Source organism: Pogoniulus pusillus, chromosome 28 (genome assembly GCF_015220805.1).
Source record: "Pogoniulus pusillus isolate bPogPus1 chromosome 28, bPogPus1.pri, whole genome shotgun sequence".
Classification (NCBI taxonomy): Eukaryota; Metazoa; Chordata; class Aves; order Piciformes; family Lybiidae; genus Pogoniulus; species Pogoniulus pusillus.
Window position 1 is genome coordinate 11,788,204 of NC_087291.1, and position 24,791 is coordinate 11,812,994.

A 24,791-nucleotide genomic window follows, 5' to 3' on the forward strand; every position below is an offset into this window, starting at 1 on the left:
CTATAAAAAGTCATTTTTTTGCTTAATAAACTTCAAGCTAGAGAGAAAAAGGGCCCTAGCTGACAGTGTGTATGAAAACACTCAGTGTGAAATTACAGCCATCTGCAGAACTGCGTATTGGCCAGAGTCACCATTATGACCTGATCCCACTGCTATGGAAACTCAGATACTTGTAGTCCCGGATAGTAACCACCTAACTTTTGATACTAGGAAAAAAAAACAACCACCCAAATTCCCACACTTGTATGGATGGTTCTCAGCAGACAAAAGTAAACTTACTTCCTACTGCTGCAGATTATCTTTTTCAATGACCTAATGGCTGGTGAGTATTTGCAACGCTTCTGAGGCAATGCTTTTCCAAGAGGTGTCAAAACGGGTAACATGTTTGCTAAAACAGCAACAAATATGGCAAAAGGGCACTGAAGAAACAGCTTGCAAATCCCATCCTATCCTTCAAAAACTCCAACTCTGACATCCTTGACAAGCCCTGCATATGCATTACCTGAGGTCTCCTGAAAATGGTCAATACCCTGAATTTATCAGCATTTGTGTTTCACAAGCACCATCACCAGGGAATCCAGTAAACTATTTTTCCTGAGTTTTGTTGTTTCTCCAAAGCAATCCCATTATTTGTGTTCCTTTTCTATTGTCATAACTTTGCTCCTACAAGTCCAGTTACTGAGGAAGGTGTCAGCTAATGAGGTCAAAAGAAAATCGGTATCAACTGCTGGCTACTGTCAGAGGAGCTGAGTGGAAGAACTGCTGGCCAGGCAGGAGCATGTTGAGAACACCGAGAGATTTAGGGTGCCTTCAAAACCCCAAGCATGGTTGTTTACTTGACTTTTTTCATGGAAAATAATGAAACTACAGGCAACTTCTTGCAAGGGATGTAAGGAAAAATATTAGCCATCAGTAGTGGGCTCCTTGGCCTGTCTGGATGTGTTCCTTAGATAGTATTATCCTGCTCCAGCAGGGGGGGTGGACTCGATGATCTCTTTGGGTCCCTTCCAACCCCTAACATCCTATGATCCTATGATTAAGACCTCCAACTCAGATAAATCTGGCTGAGAAGTGCCTATTGAGTTCAGCTCCAGTATCCAAAAAGCACTGCAAGGCTTCCTGATGGCCTTCTTGGCACTGGTAGGCATCTTCTTCAGTATTTCTTCCATAGGAGCAAGTTGGTGTTATTCTTTTGGTAAATATAGACCTGGAATTTGAATGCAGGTCTCTCATGTGGGTTATCTCAAGCGTCTGTCACTTTCCCTAGTAAAATGGGCTGCTCCAAAGAGAGAACAAGGCTTTAGTGTAAGAAGTCATACAGTTTGTAGCTTGCAAAAGAAGGGGAATAGAACTCAAAACACCAGAGAATGGGCTTTGAGCCCAAGCCTCCTACATTTGTGAAAGGAATATTACTGCACTTTCCCAGGCAGACAAGAGGCAGAGAAGTTTTCCTGCTAGGATCTCAGACAAGTGACTCATTGCAAGATAAAGAGTCTCACAGAATGTCTGCAATCCCTGGAGCAAAACTACTGGTTAACACTACAGGAGATAGGGGTTAGAATCTGCATAGCCCTCATAAAGCCCATACTGGATCTCACCAATATCACGGAGTGCTGTGCATTAAATCTTTCTGGGTTTAAGCTCAAGATAATACATGGTTGTATAGCAAACAAACTTTCAAAGATAATTTATTCCTAAGGCTCTGCAGCAGATATTTGTGACTGAAACATTTAGACTTTTGCAAACTTCTCTGGAAAAATTACAGGGCTGGGAGAAGTGTCTGGGAAACACATTTGCAGCTAAAGAAACCAGTGGTCTAGGGGGGCATATCAGAGTATTAAGTGGGAAACAACCAACCCAGGCTAATAGAAGCAGAATTGGTTCCCAGACTCAGGCTAGAATCTATGCTTCAGCCTGAGTGCAATTATTTATGTCTATAAATATCTACATAAAGCTTAGCTGACTGTACTTAAAAGGAAATAGATTAGACTAGCAAAAATGAAGGGGATCCTTATGACCATAAAATCATCCTTTGTTAGAAAGCTGAATGCACGTTTACAATCCTAAACATCCCAACGTTTTATGCTACTCGAGGCACAAAAATAAATAGCAGCTTTTAGTAAGCTAAGAACACAAGGCACAAAACAAACAATTGTTTGTAACCCTGCTCAGCATTTCCTGCAATTCACTCAAATCTGATGCCAAGTCAACATGACATTGCAGTTTTCAAACACAACCTTTTGTGAATTCACCTGCGCTTGCTTACGCACCATAGGACATGATTTCACTCTACAGCCAACAGCAAGCCACCACATAAACACTGAGTTTCAGAGCAAGAGCAGCTGTTTGCTATACCAAATTGCAGTATTAAGTACTTGTGTGGCACATTTAGGACTGCCTAAATTGATCCACAGGTGGCATAACCATGTTGACCACTAGAGAAAAAAAATGCCATTTGCTGGGGTTTATTTCTCTATCAAATTATAGCATTTCTGTACTTGTTAGTTTTAAATCACATTAATTTATTATTGGTAAACGTGGTCAGAAATAACACAGACTTTTTCTGGTTTAAAAAACATTAATCTGTAATCAGGCAACTTAGGGTAACAGAGAGCTTTACCTATGTATTTAAATACTGGAGCACTACAATTGTTTCATCAGTTCTGTCACAGTTGTGAGACAGGCATATGCTTCCCTATTACACATAACTATCTGTACCTCACATCTGTATCCTAATACATATGCAATAGCTTTCTCCCTAGTTGTTTGGAAATGTAGCAGGTCATTTATGCATCCGTCAGTAACATGACAACCTGATGCTCTAACAACTCTAATATTCTTTTATTCCTCTTCCCGTTTTATTCTCAAGTGTTACATATAGCAGTAACAGACTGATGGTTTGGGTGTTCCTCATCCCCCCTCCCCCCTCCCTTTGGAAATCACCCAGACTAGACTCAGCCAGCTCTGGAAATTTGAATGAAGCTTGTATTTACAGCTTAGCTCAATATGCAAGCAGATATTTACAGTATATACAGTTATATACAGAAATATACAAGGTAAAAGGTAACACAGAAACACAACTCCCCTCCCAGAAACCTGAGTCCCCAGGAGGGGCTCCCAACCACCCTTCCACCTTCTCCCACCCCTCTCAACCTTAGCCCAGTCCCAAGGAAGAATGGAGGTTCGGGCAGGGGGTTAGGAAGCAAAGTGGATTAATCAGAGAGATGGCAGAGAGGCTGGAGAGAAGTGCAGCTCAGGCAAGGCCCCAAGAAGAAGAATTAGTGCCTTATCTATGTTTGGATTCTTGTTCCTATGCCTCTCAGCAAGCCTATGAGTGAAATAGACATCACCCTTGTTTTCTCTTTCACAGCCTGTGATCTAATCCTTCTCACCGAAACATTCTAGCTAGGCTCAAACTAGCACAGAGTCGTGGAAGAGTAAAACTTTCACAACCAGGAGCACTCTGTTCCACATATTAATAATGTCACTAACACATTCCTAGTCATGGAATGCGTATACCAGCGTGAACAGTTTAAAGAGGCTGTCACAGCCAACTGTCTGCTGGCCTTCCTAAGCTGGTAAATTTGGCACTGTGATCGGTAACCAGAAGTAGCAGATGTAAAAGAGCGATCATTACTTCAGAGAAATCACTTTCCCATTCAAACAGTGAACAAAGAGAAGTTGTATAATTGAGGATGAAGACAAAATGAAACTTTTTTGATTCTTATTTCACTCAAAAGAAACTGTCTGCTTCTGACTGGCCTGTTTGCAGCACAGATATGCAGTACTACCTGCCCTGCTTGTAACCACAGGATTGCTGATGAGACAATGTGAAACCTTTAGTCATTTATGCTCACAACTAAAGGCTTCCAATTTAAATCATTATTAGCACTAGTTATGAATAGCAGTGTATATTTAAAGTACAAAAAAACAGTAATCCTCAGTGTCAGCTAAATATACCCCTAACTTCTTTTAAACTTACTTGAATTTTATTTCTTCTTTTGTTCATGTAAATAATCTAAACTTCTGTACACACACAAATTTAAAACCCAAAACCACAAACAACTCATCAGATAGGCAAACACAGTAAGATGGCTGCATTCATACCTTGTACAGAATCTGCAGACTGGGAAGGGTTCAATGCCCAGTGTAGCTGTCGCTGAAACTCAGGTCTGTCTTCTGTGTGTATCAATTCAAACACACTCTGGTGTATAATATCAGACTATGTGAAAGAAAGGAAAAATATGATAAGGAAAGATAATAAAACCCTTATATGGCAGTGCAATGTAATTGATAGCACTGCTAAGGGTACAGCAAAATCTATTTTGCTCAGGCACATAAACATACATTTGCATGCACACGGCAGAGTTTTAGCAGCACAAAGAGAATTCAGTCACACTAATGACTGTAAATATGAGAAATAAGAATTTACATTATAAAATATTAACATTGTATCCTGTATCTCTTTCCTTGTTTTTATCTAAGCAAGCCTGGGAATTGTCATGAATAAATTTTCTTGAAATTCAGGTTTATATACTGGTAAATAAAGTACTTGCCAGCTGGTACCCGGACCTCGGCCACTGTAGGTGCTATAGAAATAAGAGAAGCCAGATACCCTGAAACAAACAACTACCAAAACTAACCCAAACAGGTTATAAAGATTGGTTTTGTTTGCCTGCAAGCTCTGTCACCCCTTAAGGATTTGTTAAAATATTTAATTATTAAGCTCTCATCTCAAATTGCAAGACCAGGAATGTGATCTAAATGACAAAGCTTCAACAATCCAGATCTGCAGATGAATGAAACTAAGGGAGAAAAATCCACCCAATATATTCAAGAAAAGCCTCAGTTCTCTGAAAGGAGTTAAATTGCCTGTTTTCTGCATGGATCAATCCCCCAGCCATTGTATAAACAGAAAGCATTTAAAAATCAAACAGAGATGTAAGTAAATTAAGATGAGCTGGCAAAAGCAAAAGCTTAGCTGAATTTTTCTTTGATTAATTTCATAAAAGAATTAGTATTTTTCCAGAATAATTTGCCAAAAATGCTAATTTCTGTAACTTTAAGACTTCATTGCTATATTATGCATTTAATTTACTGGCATTACTTACACAAATTTCATGCCCAATTTGTTTTCCAAGTTTTTTTCTTTATTCCCCAGCACTGAAAGAATTTGTAACCCCAGGAACAACAACATTTTGTTTGGATTATTTTCTTTTACACAAGCATTCCCCAATCTATTATCAGTTAGCCAAAACTGCAGAGCAAGCAGAGTTTCTCCCTGAGGCAGCAACTGAATCTATTAACATCCAAGTACCTAAAGATGCAAATTGATAACCATAACTAAACTTCTATTAAGTTAACATAACTAATCCCAGGAGTTCTCTAAGGAAATCCATCTGCCCACTGGGTCTTGGTCTTCACTACTTCGGTACCTAACTCGCAAGCCCAAGGAAGTTAACCATATGTGATCTGCACTGTGAACTGCAAATAAATGATTTTAAAAAAGAGAAGTAAATATGAGCAAGAGAACACAAAAATTCTAAAAATACTAAAATAACTCAGTTGATACATAAAACCTCAAGGCATATGGAGTTAATTTTGTATGAAAGGTTTCTATTAAAATAATTACCTTCCCATTGAATTATGTCTCTCTCAGCATCATAAACTGGGTAACACCACAATATAAATTTCAAACAGTTGTTCCAGTAAAGACTAATTAAGTGTGAAAATATTTTATCTTGCCTAACTCAGCTTTGGAAATTATACTCCTGTTGTGCTTGGCCTGAGGTCCCATTTCAGCTATGCAAGCTGACAAAAAAGAAACATGGTTTCAAAGCAACCAAGTCCAAAGTACCTAACAGATTTTTATTACACAAACTAACAGGCCCTAAATATGAACACTGACAACCTCTGAAATTAAGCAAAACCTCTGTTAAAGAAACAGGGGGAAAAAATAAACTTACTTGTTGGAAGCCCAAGTAGTCTTGGATTGTAGAAGAGACATAAAAAACCAGAGCATCAGCAGTGACAACTAATACAAAACCATTTAATGCCTGGGGAAGGAACATATGCATCTGTCAGCTTCAGAGACAAAATTCCAGAGAGCTACTCTAGGCTGTAAGTCTACCTATACCCTGATCTCCCAATAAAATGTGAGACATGCAAAAGCATATTGTCATCTAACAGCACAAACAGAAAAGTTCTTCATGGCAACTCTCTACACTATAAAAATACTGAAATGCAGAAGAGAAGCCAGATCTTGTTGATAACTTTTTACAAGATTCCATCCGGGTTGTAGGTGCAGCAGCATGAAGAACTGCAAGTTTATCTTGTGTTAACCACAGTTCACAACTCCTGCGTGGCTCAAGCCTTCAGTAGACCCAGCTGCCCAAACGGGAGCCGTGTCACAAAACCATTCCCAAAACGCGTTCTATTCATAGCACAGACAGGCCTAAGTGGACAGGAAATCAAGCAATCAAGATCTTCTATATAGTAAAAAAAAAAAACACATTTTATAGCTTGCTTAAAATAGGAAACCTCTGCAGAAGCAGGCTGTGGCAAGTAAACGCTGTTTATGAAGAGATTTCCCCCTCCATGAAGCAGCAGACTAAGCGGCTCCTTACTCAAAGTCACGCAAAGGGCATTTATCTGAGCTTCCAATCAATACGATTCATGGCAATTGTTGTGATAGCAAACAGCACATTTGTGACTTGGCAGCTCATCTGAAAGGTGCTGATTTACTTCTCTGGATTTCAGTCCAGATTTTACAAAAGGCTGTCTCGAGGGACTGGATTAAGTATATTGTGCCACTTAATTTCCTCAGCTGCATTCAAAGTAAAATTTGGCCAGCGTACTCAAAACACATTTTTTAGAACTCTTTATTATGCAAAATTACTTTACCATGCAGAACATAAAACGAATGAAGGATATTCTATATCTTACCATAACAGCACCAGAATATATTTTTATTATAGACTAGCATCACTCTTCCACAAAATCTAACTCCCACAGCTCCACACTATGATAATCACCATAATCTCTTTTTGATATTGAGCAGAGATTTTACTATTTCTAGTAAAGTTAAATGTCAAGTTAAATATCTGATTAAACCACAGAACCTTAAAGGTTGGAAGGGACCTCCAGAGATCATCAAGCCCAATCTCCCAATGACTGGTCTTTAAATGCTGTGAACCATTCCTACTTAACATGAAGGCATTTGTAAGATTTACTCTCATAAACAGTTGTGAGCTCTATAAAAATGCCTTGTGTATGTTTCACAAACTTTGCCTGAATACAGTAAGGATTAAAAAAAAGTATGATAATTTGAAGTCAAATAGCATAGGCAACCCAAGAAAATTTCAGTAGGTACACAGAACTCTTGGGTTTGGCATTCACAGCAATTCGGAGCAGCACAATGCCGCAGTGACAGGAGCTTGTGTCCTGTGCTGACCTATTCTGCAGAGCATTTCACCTCAAGTAGCTGGCATAAAAAGTCTGCAAGCTGCACAGTATCTAATTCTGGCCCACAAGTTAAAATTGGTTCTCTTGCTCTGTTTCACACAAAGCTAAGTAAAGCTCCAGTACCTGGAATTCAATCACATTTTACAGTGGCTCTAGTATGCAGTTCATCTTGAAACCAGATTGTTACTGCAGAAATCAGATGCCTTCTGTAAGCCACAACTTCCATAAAATGCAAGCTGTTTGTCCAAAAATTGAATGTAACAAATTACAGGAAGTTCCTTAAAATTTGCAGGTATCAATAAATGGGAGATTGATTCAAATGGAGATTTTGGCAGACTGCAATCCTAAACCAACCGTCTTAGTCAAAATCAAGTTTCTTTGTGACTTTATTATTCTGAAGCACTGGGGGGAGTATTTCTACCCCTACAAAAACACTCAACACTCCTAATACAAAAGCAGCTACAATGAGCTCCTTATTGCTGAGAATTAAGATGTTTTAAATATTTCTGAGAGACTACCATTGCACTTCATAGAATAACCAAGCCAGCTCGAGGTTAAGAGAAATTGGGTTTTGTTAGGCAATAGGTCACCAAATTCACAGTAGATGACTAACCTATATGACCATTACAAAGAATATTTATTCTATTATCTGCATTAACAAAACATGCAAGCAGATGGGAAAGAACCCAGCTTTTAAGAAATGGGTCAGAGCTAAGCAGAGTCTGTAGCCTAACATGCTTTCCAAAGCCACCACCACCACCAGTGAAGTGCAAGAGCTGCATAATATTAACATCAAGGAGGAGAGAGTCTGACAATAAGAGATCTTCCTTTTCCAACCTCATCAATGACTTAGTGGTATGTTAAATGTTAATGTAATCTTTAATTATGATTATTATTGTTAAAAATGTAAATTGTTGTAGAATACATCCACTGGGAAACATACCTGCAGCAAGAGTTCTCCTTCCAGGATCCGCATCCCTTCTCCACCTTTTGCTGTTCTACAGTTTTCCTGAACGCCATTTCTTTCTGGTCTTGTTAAGTTAGAGGATTTTAATGCAACTAAGAAAACAAGAAGAATGAAAAAAAAAAAAATTAGTGACCTTTGAAAGGCTCACTAGAAAATTGTGATGATGTGCTGTTTTGTATAAGAAAAAAATTAAAATGTTTATAAAGTCAATTTACTGAAAGTTTTCTGTTCCGCTGTCAGACTTTTCCCTTACCTTTAGAGGAAGCCACCAAATTTGTCATCCATCTCCTTTCACAATAGATTATCAATCCAAATCTCATAACTTTATTTCACTTCTCCCCTCCACCCCTTCTCTTTACAGTACAGTTAAATTTTAGTTTGTCACTGCTGTTAATAAAAGACTTTTTTCTCCCATGCCACAAGCTTCTATAATCTGATAACAACTCTGATTTAAGGTGTAGCACCCCCCTTGTCAGATCTAATTTCAGACATCTGGCTGCTTCAAGTCTGGAACACAACCAATAGAGTTCTAGATACTTCCTAAATCCATCTTTCATTTTAAACCCCAGTATTGCTTGAAAAACTATTTTCAATAGTTAAGGACAACAGGTCTTAGGCAGTCTTCCTTCTACTCTGGGGAACAACAGTGTGAGAAACTGCTTTGGGATAGATCCTGAACTGCGTGAGTTATACGCAGCATGCTGAATCAACTGACAATACATGAGAGATTAATATAACAAACCATCTGTTGAGATAATCATAAATTAAAGTGAGGAAAACGTTTTGGGTTTTTTTCCCAAAAATCATACATCTATTCACCCTCTCAATTTCCTTCTTGTCCCTTGAGAGAAGTTGGGATAGAAAAGGTCCTTTCTGCCTTCAAGCACTTGATTTCTGGGGTCTTTACTTGATATTCTCCCCACAGCTGCAACATACAGCAACTGGTGTCCTCCTTCAGGCTGTCACTCCTGTTCTCAGTGAGAAGCTTTGCCACAATTGCCTCACTTGACAGGCAGCTGCTTTGAAGTCCCATCTCCACTATTTCACCCAGCTCAAGCTCTAAAATCAGAGTTATTGTGGCTGGAAAAGACCTTTAGGATCATCAAGTCCAACCATTACTCAGCATTACCAGGGAGAGTTCTACACCATATCCTTAAAGCAATGACCACATAACCAGCTAAAGCTACCAGAGCACCTTCAGCAGGAACCCCACAGATGGCAATTCCTTACCATTTTTGAGAAGTTTCAGAAGCAGAGAACCACAAAAAATGTCACAGGCAAAGGGTACTCTCTTCACATACATGAGAGGATACTACCTCTACTAATTGTTGCTAAGTTAAAGTAACTGGAGACGCAGAGTTCAGCATAAGGTACACGCCAACAGCTACCCAGTCAGCTTCCTGATGGGCATTCAAATAGAAGGCTGATTTAACATACAAATACTTGAGCTGTCTAATATAAAGGCAATAAATAAAACTTTCTGACATAAATGAAGAAAACACATTTGTTGGTGGCCAGCTGTGGAGTCTGGGAGATCATTCTTCACTGAACCATGGGCATTCCCACCTCAGATGTCTCTTCTTAATATTGAAGGAGTGAAGAAATGTATGATTAAACAGACATTCCATTTCAAAATTTGCCTAAGCCAACCACCTACTATGAGAGTGACAAATACAAACCAAAAAGCTTCATGAAAACCACACCAAGATACTCTGCAGCTAAAACCTTTTATCTTTCCTACCTTTTCTACCTTTCCTGCCTTTTTTCCAGGAAACAAAAAGTGTAGCAAAAAAAGATTTTGAGGAGCCAGGGTAGCTCACTGTAGAGAGGTCCAGAGAAAGCAGTATCAAGATGTCAAATTTAAATTGAGTCATTTCAAATCATATTGAGGTGCAACAAATCACTTGAGGCTGGAGACAGTTTTTGTCTGTTCAAGCCTAAAACTGTATTGAAGTAACACTTGCCTAATATCACAAGCATATTGCTAGCACATCAGTCATGAAGTCCTGGAATTTAATCTGAAAGAGCTTCCCAGAACTGCTTTATATCAAATTTTGGCACAATTCCCACATTTTGGCCAAACAGGTCAAAAGTTTGCAGTCAGAGGCAATTTAGATTGTATCATAACCTTCACAGTAGAATTATAAATTCAACTAGTCTGTTCTAGATTATTTTCTAGAACAACAGTTCTCATGTGGGGGGTGGTCCTACTTGCTTCAGCAACAACAAATCCTGACCTCCAACACAAAGTTCATCAGCCAAAACAAGACAAGTAGGGCACCACTGAGAAAACAGAATTAACTTTAAACTCCTACCTAAATCATTACCATATGCAAAGCTGTTTATAGTGGAAAATGATCAATTCTAAGTGGGAGCTTTGTCCATTAGTTAAGATTACATTTTGCACCTGCTACCCCTGTGACTATAAAAAGAAAGCATAATGAAAGTTAAGTAACACCAAAAAAATACAAACAAGGGGTTGGGTTTTGTTTTTTTTAAAGTTAAGCCAAGTGCAAAATCCTGTACCTGGGTCAGGGAAATTCTCTGTGTCAATACAAGTGCTTGAGAGCAGCATGCACAGGAGAATTTGGGGGTACTGGCGGACAAAAAACTGAGGACAAGCCAGCAATTTGCACAAGCAACAAAGCAAATCTTGTGCCATGTCGAGAAGTGTGATAAGCAGGTTGAAGGAGTTGACTATCTCCACCTATTCCACTCTCCTGAAAGCCCATCTGGAGTACTGTCTCTAGCTCTGGAGCCCCTAACACAACCTGCTTGAGGAGTTCCAGACAAAGGCCATGGAGATGATCAAGGGTCAGGAGTGCCTCACTTACAAGGCTCCAGGGAGACCTTGTAGCAGTTCTTCTGCCAATTAAAAATAAAAAGCAAAAGAGAACAAAGGTAAAAAGTGGTCAGGTTGTGGGAATTTCCTGGGGGATTGAGATTTGATTAACTGCTGTACAGATACAGATCACCCACTATGCAGAAATCTCTAGAAATAAAGCATTTCCAGGAACGTCTTGTTTGCACTGCAGATTTTGCACCAGTGACTCAAAGCAGAACCCCTCAACTCCACAGACGTGCACTGAATGTAAGGGCAAGTTCTGTGCATGTGCACTCCTCAATTTCCACTCCTCCAGTACTTTCTACATTTTAACACAAGTTAAAGCCACACAAAATGCAAGCTCATCAGCTATACAATCAGGCAAAGCACAAGTATAGCTGTGAGGACGTTCAAGTATACATTTTCTTTAAGGAATGAAGAAATTTAGGATTTGCACCAAAATGCTCAAGCTACAGAGAAGACAAAGGAAAATTTTCTCTCCAAAAGCAGGTGGCTCTGAGGGTTGAAAATGTCTTACTATAAAAAGTTTCAGCAGAACTGTGATGGTTTGGGTGCCCCCCCCCACTTTAGAAATCACCCAGACTAGTCTCAGCTGGCTCTGGAAATATGAATGAAGCTATTTATTTACAGCTAGCACAATGTACAAGCAGATATTTACAGTATATACAGTTATACACAGAGATACACAAGGTAAAAGGTAATACAGAAACACAACTCCCCTCCCAAAAACCTGAGTCCCCAGGAGGAGCTCTCAACCATCCCTGCACCTTCTCCCTACCCCTCTCAACCTTACCCCAGTCCTAAGGAAGAACAGAGGTTCAGCCAAGAGGATAAGAAGCAAAGGTGGATTAGTCCAAATGAAGAGTGAGGTTAGAGGGTAAGATGCTGCTCAGCCAGCAGCCCAAGCAAGAGTGAGAGAAAATGGCGAGAGTGTTATCTGATGTTTTCATTTCTTCTTCCCATACTCCTCAGCAAGACGGTGAGGGAAGCAGACATCACCATTGTTTTCCTTTCCCAGCCTGTAATCTAGTTCTTCTCACCAAAACATTCTACCCTGCTTCAAACTAGCACAAGAACCTATCAGAGTTGCCACCAAAAAAACTACTACAAAGAAGCTGTATTTGCTTGCTACACTGGAGAGAACTGTTTATACTTTTGGTATAATCAAAATAAAGAACTTCCCATATGAAGGTTCTATTGAGAATCATCCTTGAGCACTTCACAGGCCATGGATTAAAACAGCTGAGGAAACAGAAATAAACCAGTAAATATTTTGCCAGCACTGAGCTGAAATTATTCAAAAGTACAGCTCCAGAACTTCCCAAGGGCTCGCTGTACTTACACTTCAGACATGTCTTCATACATATTTTACATTCAACAACAGCAAAGCACAGAAGTGGTACACGTTACCTGAACTGCTGCAGGAGTCTAAAATACTCTCTTCCTTGCAATCAATATATAACAAATAGACACGAAAAAAAAAACCAGCACACAACGTTTTTCTCAGTGCCATGTACCACGGTTTTGTGATTGAGTGGTATTTCAGATTCACCAACAAAGCTCACCTAACTTTAAAATGACCATGGGATTCTCCCACTATTCAAAAAAAGGTCTAGAGTGCAAAACATTATTCTCCATTTATCCGAGATCAAATACTTGAATAATACTTCAATAATTTAGCACGAAAGCTATTTTTGGTACAAGGAAGTCTGTTGCTTGCCCTTTGAAAACTGACATTTCTGTGAGCTCAGACCAGTGATACTTGGTTTCCAGGTCTATGGCAAGGACATGTTTCCAGTGTTCAGAGTTATAAATCGTAAGATGAACAAAATTTGGCAGGATTATATATTTTTTTTCTTTTTAAACCTAAACTTCAATCAGATTTCACTGGCCAAGACTCAAAAGGAGTCAAAAATTTCCCAGACGTTATATTTCTGGATCAAAAGATTCTTTATGAGACAGCAAATGAGTTTACTGTTCTACTGATAAAAGAAACTAAATAAATAAATGTTAAATGTAATTTTGCTGCTTGGTAAAATTTACCAACATGAAAAAAACAACAGCTGGAAAAACCTTCCAAAACCTTTGAAAAACCTTTTCATACATCTTTTGTTGATAAACTACCTTATTCTGGAAGGCTGTAGCCTAACATTTTAGTTCTCTTTCTTTAGGCTTGTTTTTAATATGTTATGTTTGAGTGCAGCATGCATTTGGATATGCACCTTACATCATGTTTGAGTGCAGCATGCATTTGGATATGCACCTTACATCATGTTTGAGTGCAGCATGCATTTGGATATGCACCTTACATCATGTTTGAGTGCAGCATGCATTTGGTTATACACCTTACATTATGTTTGAGTGCAGCATGCATTTGGTTATACACCTTACATTATGTTTGAGTGCAGCATGCATTTGGTTATGCACCTTACGTTATGTTTGAGTGCAGCATGCATTTGGTTATGCACCTTACGTTATGTTTGAGTGCAGCATGCATTTGGTTATGCACCTTACGTTATGTTTAAAGGCAGTGTGTATTTGAATACATATCTTCTACAGGAAAAGATTTACATTTGTCATTTAAGTAATTGACTTGTACAGCTATAGAAATGCTTATCAGCAACCTTTTAAACTGCCTTGAAGTTACAGATGGTGAGACAATACGTCAATAACTTATATGTCATTTTACAGCATGTGAAGTTATGCATTTACTGAATTACAATTCAAATCATAAAGCTCATTTATAATGAAACTGGGAAATACATTTTAATAGGTTGCTTTACTGACAAGCCATTGTTCTCAGATTGTAACTACATGGGTAAATACTACACAGGAGCAAGAAAACTATAAACCTCTTGTTTCCAGCATCTGAAATATGGAAAAGCCTCTATTAAAAGGCTGCAGTTCTCCCTGGAATTATTTTTATGCCAGTAGAAAGCCTCTTATAAGAAATGAACCTTAACCTTCCTCTGTTACAGAGTGCTGAATAGGTAACGGCAGGTAACCAGGACAGGAATTAGATCTTACCTAATGAGTTTATTTGTGATAGGCTAAATGAATAGCAACTTCCTGAGCCAGAATTTTAATGACACTCTGGGTTTCCACTACTATTTTGGAGAAACATGGCAAACTTCAATGGTTAAATATCCTAAACATAATTATGGTTTAACTGCAACAGCCTCCAAAATGTGGCAGGTATCTTTCTCCACGGTTTTGGTCACAGCAGCGTTGTAAAACAGCAAAACTGCACAAACATTAAAATACATCTAAGATACACTGAGTATTAATACTTACTTGCTACTGAACAATTCATTTACTAGTCTTTCAGAAAAATAACTGCTCAGTTGAGCAGGAAGTGTTTTAAGAGCAAAGATAATGATAAAGCAAAAGCCCAGTTTGATTAGCGTGTTACCAGGTGCATCTACCAGTTCTCAGAGATGGAAACTTCCATTCACTTATTTATTTAGCCTTAAGCACATTTTAATATATGCTCTTAAGGGTCGAAATTTAGTCCACAGTTCTAGCTATTATTTAAATAATCAATTCAGTTAGGGACCTACTTGCAATAACACTAATCACAGAAATGATACATCCCTTTCATAGCACAAGCCTTTCAAGTAAACCAAAACACACATAAAATTGAGTCTTTGATACTTTCATTTGACTGTTAATAAACTGCCTCAGATATGAAGATATATACTCAACAGTATTCATTAAGCATGAACACCAAATTCACCCACTCATAAACAAAGAAAGCTTCTGCCTCAAGAAAATTGCCCTGGAGGGCAACCACACGAAGACAAAAGATGAGTGATAGCATCTCAGACTTCTAATACAAGAGTTCAGTTTCTTGTTGCAGTCTCTCACTTTAGATTAACTATGTGACTTGTGTAGACTTGCAGAATTGTTTCAGTTAGAGAGGTGTTGGGGGGTTTTGAGGGGTTGGGAGATGTTTTGTGTTTGTGTGGTCTTTTGTTTCTTTTCAAACTGTTTAAAAAGAGAACTTAGTGTGAGAATCACATCTAGGACCTTCCAGAGTTGACACTACTTGGTCATGGAGCTGTTACGATACATGCGATGTGCTATTGCAGCATCTTCTATCTCTGGAGCTGCCTGCTCCACACCACAATTTAAAAGAGAATTTCACATCAGTTTGTTCCACAGCTTTACAGAAACTATCACTTTGCTGGATGCACAGAAAGAACCACCCATTTCACTGGCTCATTTTACACACATTTCCTTATTGTTTGGGAATTCCATACATTCTTATCTCTAAAGAAACTCTGGCATTTAAAAGGCTGTACATAAGTAACCACCATTTCCTCTCAAAGTGTTTTTTAGAATCACATTCAACCTTCACTTAAAAGGACGTTAAAAGCAAACTGGAAGGTGCAATTTCTTAAAGGAGACAGTAACCTTTTCAGCCAGCAGCTGCTGTAAGAATTTAAGACTGGAAGAGAGATCACAGCACCTTAGTAAATAAGCTAAATCAAGAAGACTTAGTCTCACCTCTTTTTCCTCAAACTCTAAGAATTATTCTGCAAACAGAAACCTTCAAAACTCCAGTGCACATTTTAATAATGCCCAATCTTTCTTCTGTGTCCTCCTGTGACAACACCGCTCATTAGCTGCAACAGCTCTTATCCTTATTCAGCATTAGCCTACCTGGTGTATCCATAGACAGCAATCAAAACCTTAGCTTTCATTTTGCCCCACAGAACACAGCAAACCGAGTCATCCTGTAATATGCACTCTCTAGGCCCTCTCAGCATCTGTTGCAATTCTGTTTGTAAAACCTCAACTTGATTTTACAAACTGAATGACATAGAACCATTGAATTGTCAGGGCTGGAAGTTATCTCAAGGATTATCTAGTTCCAACCTCCCTGGCATCAGCAGGGACACCTCACACTAGACCAGGTTGCCCAGAACCACATTCGGTCTGGCCTTAACTTCCAGGGATGGAACTTCCACCAGCGATTTGGGTAACCTGCTCCAGGGTCTCACCACCTTTACGGTGAAGAACATCTCTCTCTAGATCTAAGGATCTTGCTTGTTTCAAAGGGAATTTGATAAATGAAGTAATCATGCACTATGAGAACAAACCACACAATACTATCTCCACCTAAATCTTCAGAAGGAAGAGATGAAAGGTAACTATGTCTACCTAATGAATAGTCCTCCCCATGACGGTACTTAAGTTCAGCAGAAAAGCTGAAACAACTACAAGTTTATAAAAACATTTTTCATCAGTACTTATTAACTGCAGCTACTGATGTGAAACGCATTCAGAGCTGGAACACCTCTTCTACAAGACCAGGCTGAGGGAGCTGGGGTTGTTCAGCCTGGTGAAGAGAAGACTCTGGAGAGACTCAATAGTGGCCTTCCAGTACCTAAAGGGTCCTACAAAAAGGCTGGGGTGGTACTGATAGCAAAGGCCTGTCGTGATAGGACAAGGGGCAATGGTTTGAAATTAGAGAAGAGTAGATTTAGTCAGGATGTCAGGAACAAGTTCTTTACCATGAGGCTAGTGGAACACTGGAACAGGTTGCCCAGGGAGGTAGCTGAGGCTCCATCCTTGGAGACATTTAAGGTCAGGTTCAATGGGGTTCTGGGCAACCTGATCTAATGGTCACTGCAAGGGAGTTGAATTAGATGATCTTCGGAAGTCTCTTCTGACCCAAACTATTCTGTGATTCTATGATTTCAGTAGGTGAACAGCTATTGTCTGGCTCCCAGACTTCCAAAAGCAGTTACACAATAGGAAATACCATTTGAGAAGGGACAATTGTAATAGAGATAGACATGGCCATAGGCATACAGCTCAACCACAGAACAGATTCATATAAAAGACCCAATACATGAAGTTTGGGGTCCTATGCCAAATGCACTATTTGGAAATCTCACAATTCAAATACCATACATCAGGTATCTAAATTCCACCATAAGCCCCACCATGTAGAGCTGCCATACCTCTCTCTCTGAATGGGAAAGAATGCCACAGTCCAGAAAATAGGAGAAACTAGATTCTCCTTCCTGTGGCATAAATTCAGATTCTTCTGACAACTAGCAGACACTGATTCTTTTTGTGTGTCTGGAGAAAATGACACAACCTTTTTTTACAATATCAGGACATGCTATAAACCCAGGTTTCATTTCCAGCTCTGCTTTGGGTGGTTCCCACACCTTTCTTCCAATGCAGTAGGAGTGAGTCTGGAGGTACAGGTAATACCTACTCTTCCTGTTTAGAATTTTCCACCATACAGTAAAGATTAAAAACACTTCCAAAGGCTGAAAGTTAAGATCAGGAAGCAGGCAACCATCTGGAGCACTGACCACAAAAGACAAGATCACTTCCCTAATGCAGTCCCTACTGATAGGGTCATTCCACTCTTTTCTGTGATGGACGATGAATGGGAAACACATAACCTGGTAGAGAAAACTCAGTTTTCAAATGACTTTATATGAAGTTAATTAAGAGAAATCAGAAGTCATTTAACAAGGGCTATACTTAATCTTGACACCACAGTTCTGACACAGTAAGAAGTGTTTTTTATAGATAAGGCTACAACAAGGTAAGGTTATCTGCACACAAAATGGACACTGCAATGAAGAATTAGCATTTACTGATTTTGACCTCCATATATAAAAGAAAAATAGAAATAAGCTTAGAGCCAAATTTTAGTGGCTGCTTTATTTATAATGAAAGTAATAACGTGCATATATTTGCTTTTGAACACCTGCATGATATTAAACTTGTTTTTACAGTCATATAGATTGCTCAAGTTCTTACCAAGATAAATGTTCTTTGGTTTCTTTGCTTCAAAATTTCAGTTAGAAGTTTGTTCCATGCCTTTATCAAGTATATTAGATTCATATTAGAGTAAGCACAAATCAACTCTCATTTTAATGCTGCCATCTGTCATATTTTCTTTTGTAATCTTCTGCCAATGCAGCAGAAGATCAAATGAAATAAAAATTAAACATGAGGTTTCACTTACCCTGCCACAAGAAATAATGTTCAAGGTGGCAAAGACAGATCTGTTTGATAATTATGTATTTTCTGCTAAATTGTTCCATATGCTTAGAATATTTGGGATTTAGCCAAGAAGAAAAGCAAAAGCACTTCTGGTAGTGGAGCAGCTGCTTCCAAAAACGTGTGTCAAGTTCTCTTTGCACAATTGATTCTTAGGTTAAGATTCATATTAATGATTTCTATCATTATGCTCACCAGAAAACAACAACATCAAAGTTTCACAAATATATGTATGTGTCTTAGCAGTTCCAAAAATGGGAAAACTGTGCAAAACACTGAAATACTATTGATAATTTCAGTCAATTGATTCCATCTACTATGCTAGGCCTTTTGAATTAACAACATCATTCATAAATACATTTGTTTGACAGCTGCCATTACTGACAAGATATGTTTATATAAAACAATCCTGTACAGTTGCAATTATTCACCACCTCTGTTTAATCTTCTAAGAGAAAAAATGTTTGCTCTCAAATTCCTGACATTTGCTTTAGTTCTAAAGTGAACCCATCTTGTTAAAGATTAGCACAGATAAAACAGAATGAGAAACTATTTGTCAGATTTAATATGTTAGTGAGGGAAACAGAGGACAGATTACAAGATGACATGGAGCTCTCCTCAAGATTCAAATGGTGCCTGTCATTGAGAGTAACCTCATTTCCTTCCTGCATCCCAGACCTTTGAGTAGGGGGATTCTGACCTCATCAGGACTGTTTTAGTCAGTGGTTGTAAACTACATCATATTCTGATTTTTTTTTAATATGCTCTGCTATGAAGTGTTTTGCAAAAAAATAAGTACCACCAATTGATTGCAGGCACAGCTTCATACTATTGCCCTGACCTTACAGTACAAAAGAGGAACAGCAACACAAGAATTTTTGGCAATAGCTATATGCTTCTCTCCTACTGCCTTGCACCATTTCTGTAATAAAACCCCTAAATAAAACTTAAGGAATTAATTTTACCTTTAAATTTAATACACCACAGTGATTTATAAGAGGGAACTGGAAGAGTGTTTTGACTTCTCCAACATAGATTGAAAAGTACTGTGTAAAGTTTGACAGCACTTATAGGCAAACAGACTTTGGAAATAATTTATTAACTCTGCAGTTCAATTTCAGGTATCTGCATTCCAAATGAGTGAATCTGAACAGTCCTCATTTTTGCAGAGAAATACAAGTACTAAGACAGAAATAAATGCAATGGGTTGAACAACAAAAAGGTTTGGTTTGTGAACATAAGACAGCTGTCAAACACTACCCTTGGCTTGCTTTCCCACCTGAAAGTGGATTATTACTAGCTCTACAATTTGGGTAGCTTTGGCAGGGGACATATTTGCCTTTAAGCTATGATAGTTCACAGCATATGGTGCTCATGTAAAACAAAAACAAAGGGACTTCCTTAACACAGCAAGGAGTAGACTGCTGCAACTCAGCATTCAGTCACACAGCTTCAGCTATTGCTGCAGAGCTCAAACGCTAACGAGTGCCAGAAGCCTCAAGAAAGTCTAATGGAATGCATTTAGTAACATCAGCTGCAACTTCCTACTTTTGTAAGCCCACCTTGCATATATTAAATGTTTGCAAATGTGATGGCCAAATATCAAATGTCACTGAATCCAACATTATGTTTATCAAAGAGACTAGAAGCTGAGCATTATTAACTTTTTCCTACGAAGGTCAGCAATTCATAAACAGCTCTTTACTTTCTCTGATGTGAACATATTTAATTAAAACACTAGACTGTTCAAGACTGCTGGAAAAGTTATTGATTTGTGTTATTTCACTAGCTTAGGAAGAGTGAAATGAGCCTTTGCTATCCCCAGTTTTGAGGTATGTAAAGGTATCAACTACTTGGATAAGGATTAAAACCCCCATCAAATAAAAATAATTCAACAAAAAACCAATCACCCTCCTAAAAGCATAACTTCTGATTAGTCTCTTCAGATGTGTCTAAACAAAAAAGTTCAAATACAAGAAAGAATTAAAAGGGAATAATAATGGTGCTGACTACAGCGATGTGCGAGTAGAGGAAGCTACCAACCTGTACAAAGCTAAAACTGCAGGCAGCACAGACATGGTCTGTTGTGCTCGAAACATATCCAGACCTTTTTCAGTCTCACAAAACAAAGACATGAAATTGGCAGGCATTCCTTTTCCAGGACAGTCTGGCTCTCTAGGGAAGACAACAATTTATCATATTGCTGTGACTTTTGTAGCCTACTTCTAGCTATAGCAACAAAGTAATTTATTTTAGAAGTAGCACCTATAGTACCAGATTTGCTTTCCTGCTCTTCATGAGTTGAACATCGTGAAAGTTACCAATATGTGACTCCCTCCAGAAACATAACTGGCATAATTTAAAGGTGAATTATAAATACACTAGACAGAGTTCAGTAAATTCTCTTAAGAAAGGAGCTATGGGTGTTTAGTCTAGTTAGTACTGCAGTAATTTACAACTTTCTGCTCTTAAGTATGGCATTTCCATCCTTAGATCCTAGTGCCAAGAAGTGTACTATTTCATTCCAAACATTTAACAGTATTACACAAACTATGCATACATAAATACATAGCTGCCAGCTTTGCAAAATGAAGTCAAGTGACAAAATATTTGACATACAACCTGTTCCCTGGGAGCAACTTACTCTGCAAGCAAAAAAGTAAAAGGTTTTCCCAGAAGAGACTCATCCTGCACATAAAACTAAAATTCAATTTTGGGTATCACAGCTGATCACAACTTTTGCTGCTGGATGACATAACCAAAATAATCAGCTTTTATACAATTATTTATTGTTTGCATCTCTTAGCTCCATTTACCTTATGCACATAACTTAGAATCATAGAATTGTCAGGGCTGGAAGAGACATCAAGGATCATCTAGCTTCAAACTTCCTGCCATGAACAGGGAGAGCCTACACTAGATCAGGTTGTTCACAGCCACACCCAGCCTGGCCTTAAAAACTTCCAGGGATAGGGCTTCTACCACCTCTCTGGGCAACCTGCTCCAGTGTCTCACCATCCTCATGGTGAAGAACTTCCTAACATGCAATCTGAATCTACCCACTTCTACTTTTACTCCATTCCTCCTATTCCTATCAGTATCCAACATCCAAAAAATTATCTCACCAGTCTTCCTGCAGGCCTCCTTCAGACACTGGAAAGCCACAATAAGGTCTCCTTGAAGCCTCCTTTTCAGACTGAACAGCCTCAACTTTCTGTCTGCCTCCATAGGACTTATATGGAGTCCTTAAGGGGTGAGACAATTCATCTTCATATTGAATTTTAGAAACATGTAGTCCATTAGGACATTCAGAAAAGAGACAACAACATTTATTTTCAGAGAACAACATAGAAAAGGTGATGGTGTAGACATATTATATTTAAAACTTAGCCTATCAGCTGGTAATTTACCAGGTTAAATTTCTGAGTTACCAGAAATTACACAAGCATCATTTAAATGTAAATCAGCTAAGGCTATTATCAGTATCTTGAGAGGTAGAGTCCAGTCTGTGGCTTTATTGTACATCTAAATATCTCATAATTATTTTATTTCCAACATTATTTTTTGACAAAAAGCAGCATTTAGTGAAATGTTTTAGTACATTGGTTCCTAATGACTGCAATGATGAAAACACAGAACTATGAAGCTGCTAAAACACAGAACCAACTCCTCAGACATCTCACAAATACTGCCAAATGAGCTACATCCTCTGTGAAGTATTAAGTTTCTAATTAAGGGAGATTAAATCCTCCTATGTAATATCACAGTGGCAACACTGAAAGCAATCATCTCTACTGTGTATCCTCCCAGAGGATCTTCCACATATCTATAAGTCTGAAGTATGTCTATGATCATTTAATAAGTATTTACATTTCAAGAGTCCCTTGAATGTGGTTCTCAAATTCTTGATGTGCAGAAGGGTCTTAACAGCTCCTACTGTGTTCTTCCATCAAAGCAAGCAAGCAAAAAGGACAGAATGTGGTCATGACATATAGAGTCAGTAAGCATCTATATAAAACAGGAATTCCCACCAGGGAAAGATCATTGAGCCCTAGAAGGATGCCTGTAAGAATCACACAGCTGTACAAATACTAAATCATGAAGCCCTGAGTTAGAAAAATCTGAAAATGTCTGAAACATAGCTGTGTTCTCATGTCATTGGGAATGAAGCCCCAAGCAAAAGCAAGCAAAAAACACTCCCCCACAAACCCCCAAACACAACACCCAAAAAAAAACCCAAACAAACAAAATAAAATCACCAACAACAAAAACACCCCAAGCAAAACCCTCCCCCTAAAAAAAAAAAACATGAGAGAGAAATTAGGCAATTCCTCCAAAAGTCTCTTGCACTTTCCATTTAATATGACTCTAATTTGACATTTACTTTAATGTGGTTGTGGGCATGGGGCTGACTAATACAGCTCAAAATTCTTCAGAATACTTGAAAGATACCTCAAGTATGAAAATATTTATATACAGTGTAAATTCCCATGTTTTATTTCCATCCTGAAAGGAACGTGACCCACTCCATTGAAGAGAGCAACTGTAGGCTTGGGGGCCATTACCAAATCAGAAGAAAGAGAAATTTTACAGGAGAAGATCTCCTGTAGATAAGATCCTTTAAAGCTTCAAGCAATACAGGACACTGAACAGCACTGAAAGATCCAGCACATGGTATTTTCTCTGAGACAGGCTTAAAGCAGAAGTGTTTTATGAAGTCATAATGATCTAGGAGTGTATCATTCAAATTTGCCTTTTTCACCTGATACCATCTTCCCTCCCTGTTCATTTCCATTTATGTTTCTCAATCAGACCAGTCTCTTCAGGAGATTACAAAGTTTACATATGAGTTTCCTGGGAGTTTCCTTCCTAGGGCACTTAGGAGTTTGAACTGTGAAAATAAGGTGAAGGGCTGAAAATGAGGGAGAGTCTCAGCTGTTTGTCACCAAGTTAAACACTAAGTTAGGTAAGAGACTTCAGCTGGAGGAAAGCACAAAAAGGCATTAGATAATCTGTCCGCTCTCTGTTAAGACAGAATGAAAAGGATAGAATAGCTCTCCTGAAATAATGTCTTTGTGACTTTTGAGCCATACTGTTCCAGAGACGAGATGAATTTCACAACATGAGCTGCTCATCAGCACTGCTACCCAAACTGATGAATGGAAATGCAAGTAAACGATAGTACCAGAAACACCTCCTCTGCATCAAACAAACCTAGACTGGAACTGGCATTGCTGGTGACATAAAATAGCAGTAAAATAATTCGAAGTTGGGAAGGGTGAAATAGAAATAATTGCTTAAGATTTCCTCTGAAACACAGCCATGTTTCCCTATTCTGTGCAAGTTTTTTCATCACATTCTTCTTCTGTGTTAGTCTACTTCAAACAGACTCAAATCCTGCAAGAAAAGAAGCTTGTGTGACTCCCTCAGTGTTCTTGCACACCTAACAAGTAGAACATGATGTCAGCTTATTTTTAAAAGTTTGCTTGCTCAGGCACTTTGTCCTCTTCAATTAGTATCTTTAATAATTCTGACTCTGAACTCAGAAGACTTTTCCACATTATTAGTAATCAAACTCATTGCCTAATTTCTGCCCCCCCCCCGTGTAGCTCATAGGGGTTATTACAGTATTCCACACCCCATCTTTTTCTAGGCTTCCTTATTGCTCAACATAAAATGTTCTCCTTTGTTAGTCTAATCATGCTTTTATACTACTTCTTTGTATACAAAGATTTTATAGCTTTCTCCTTTGCCAGGTGCCTGTCTCATTTGATTCTCTGACCTAGCATCCTAGTGATTTTGTGGGAATGTCCTCTGTTTTCATCCAGCCTTGTCTCCAATTGCCTTTTTTTTCCCCCTTCCTTTTTTGGGTCTATATTTACTAGAAAACAATTCTCTGAAGAGGTCAAAACTACAACTCATCTGTTTCATCTTGAAATTTTGCCCTGACTTTTGCTATTCAACTAGCCCTAAATCATATTTTATGAGCAGGCAGCTCAGATCCCTTTGGTGAAGGATGATCTACTTGCACTCTCAGGCCCACTCTCACAAATATTTTTTCCCTTTACCATCAAGGCCTTTTATTGTTTATAAAAGTTAACGTTTACTTGGCCTGTACAGCAAAACAAGATTGGGAATTTTCTAAGCCTGCTCCCACTACTGTAAGCACTTTCAATTAAGCAAGCAGAAGTTGTGTCTGGGAAACAAACCACCTTGCACAACACAGTACTCAAAACCCCAGGGAATTAACTACTTATTCTTTAAACAATTTCTCAGTCAATGCCTCTTAAGACAGCAACAGAAACTCCAAGCTTACAAACTGAAGCTACCTCATAACCTTCTGAAGCAGATTGGTGTTTCTCTTAAGACTGATAGAAGATAAAATGCTCCTGTTAAAGATCTGAAAAAACAGAGACTTTCTCAAAACACAGATTAAAACCAACTCAGGCTCTGCTACTCAGGGCAGCTGAATGCAGGTTT

General features: G+C 38.5%; 1 protein-coding gene across 1 annotated transcript in view; it reads right to left on the reverse strand.

Moving 5' to 3' along the window:
* The window catches only part of AHR (aryl hydrocarbon receptor), a 60,293-nt gene that overhangs the window by 16,540 nt on the left and 18,962 nt on the right, over nt 1–24,791 (reverse strand). The window contains exons 3-5 of the mRNA XM_064167219.1: nt 8,408–8,523; nt 5,967–6,056; nt 4,108–4,222 (exon numbers count right to left, since the gene is read on the reverse strand). Of these exons, the coding sequence (XP_064023289.1) occupies nt 4,108–4,222; nt 5,967–6,056; nt 8,408–8,523 (321 nt within the window). The remainder of the gene's footprint in view (nt 1–4,107; nt 4,223–5,966; nt 6,057–8,407; nt 8,524–24,791) is intronic.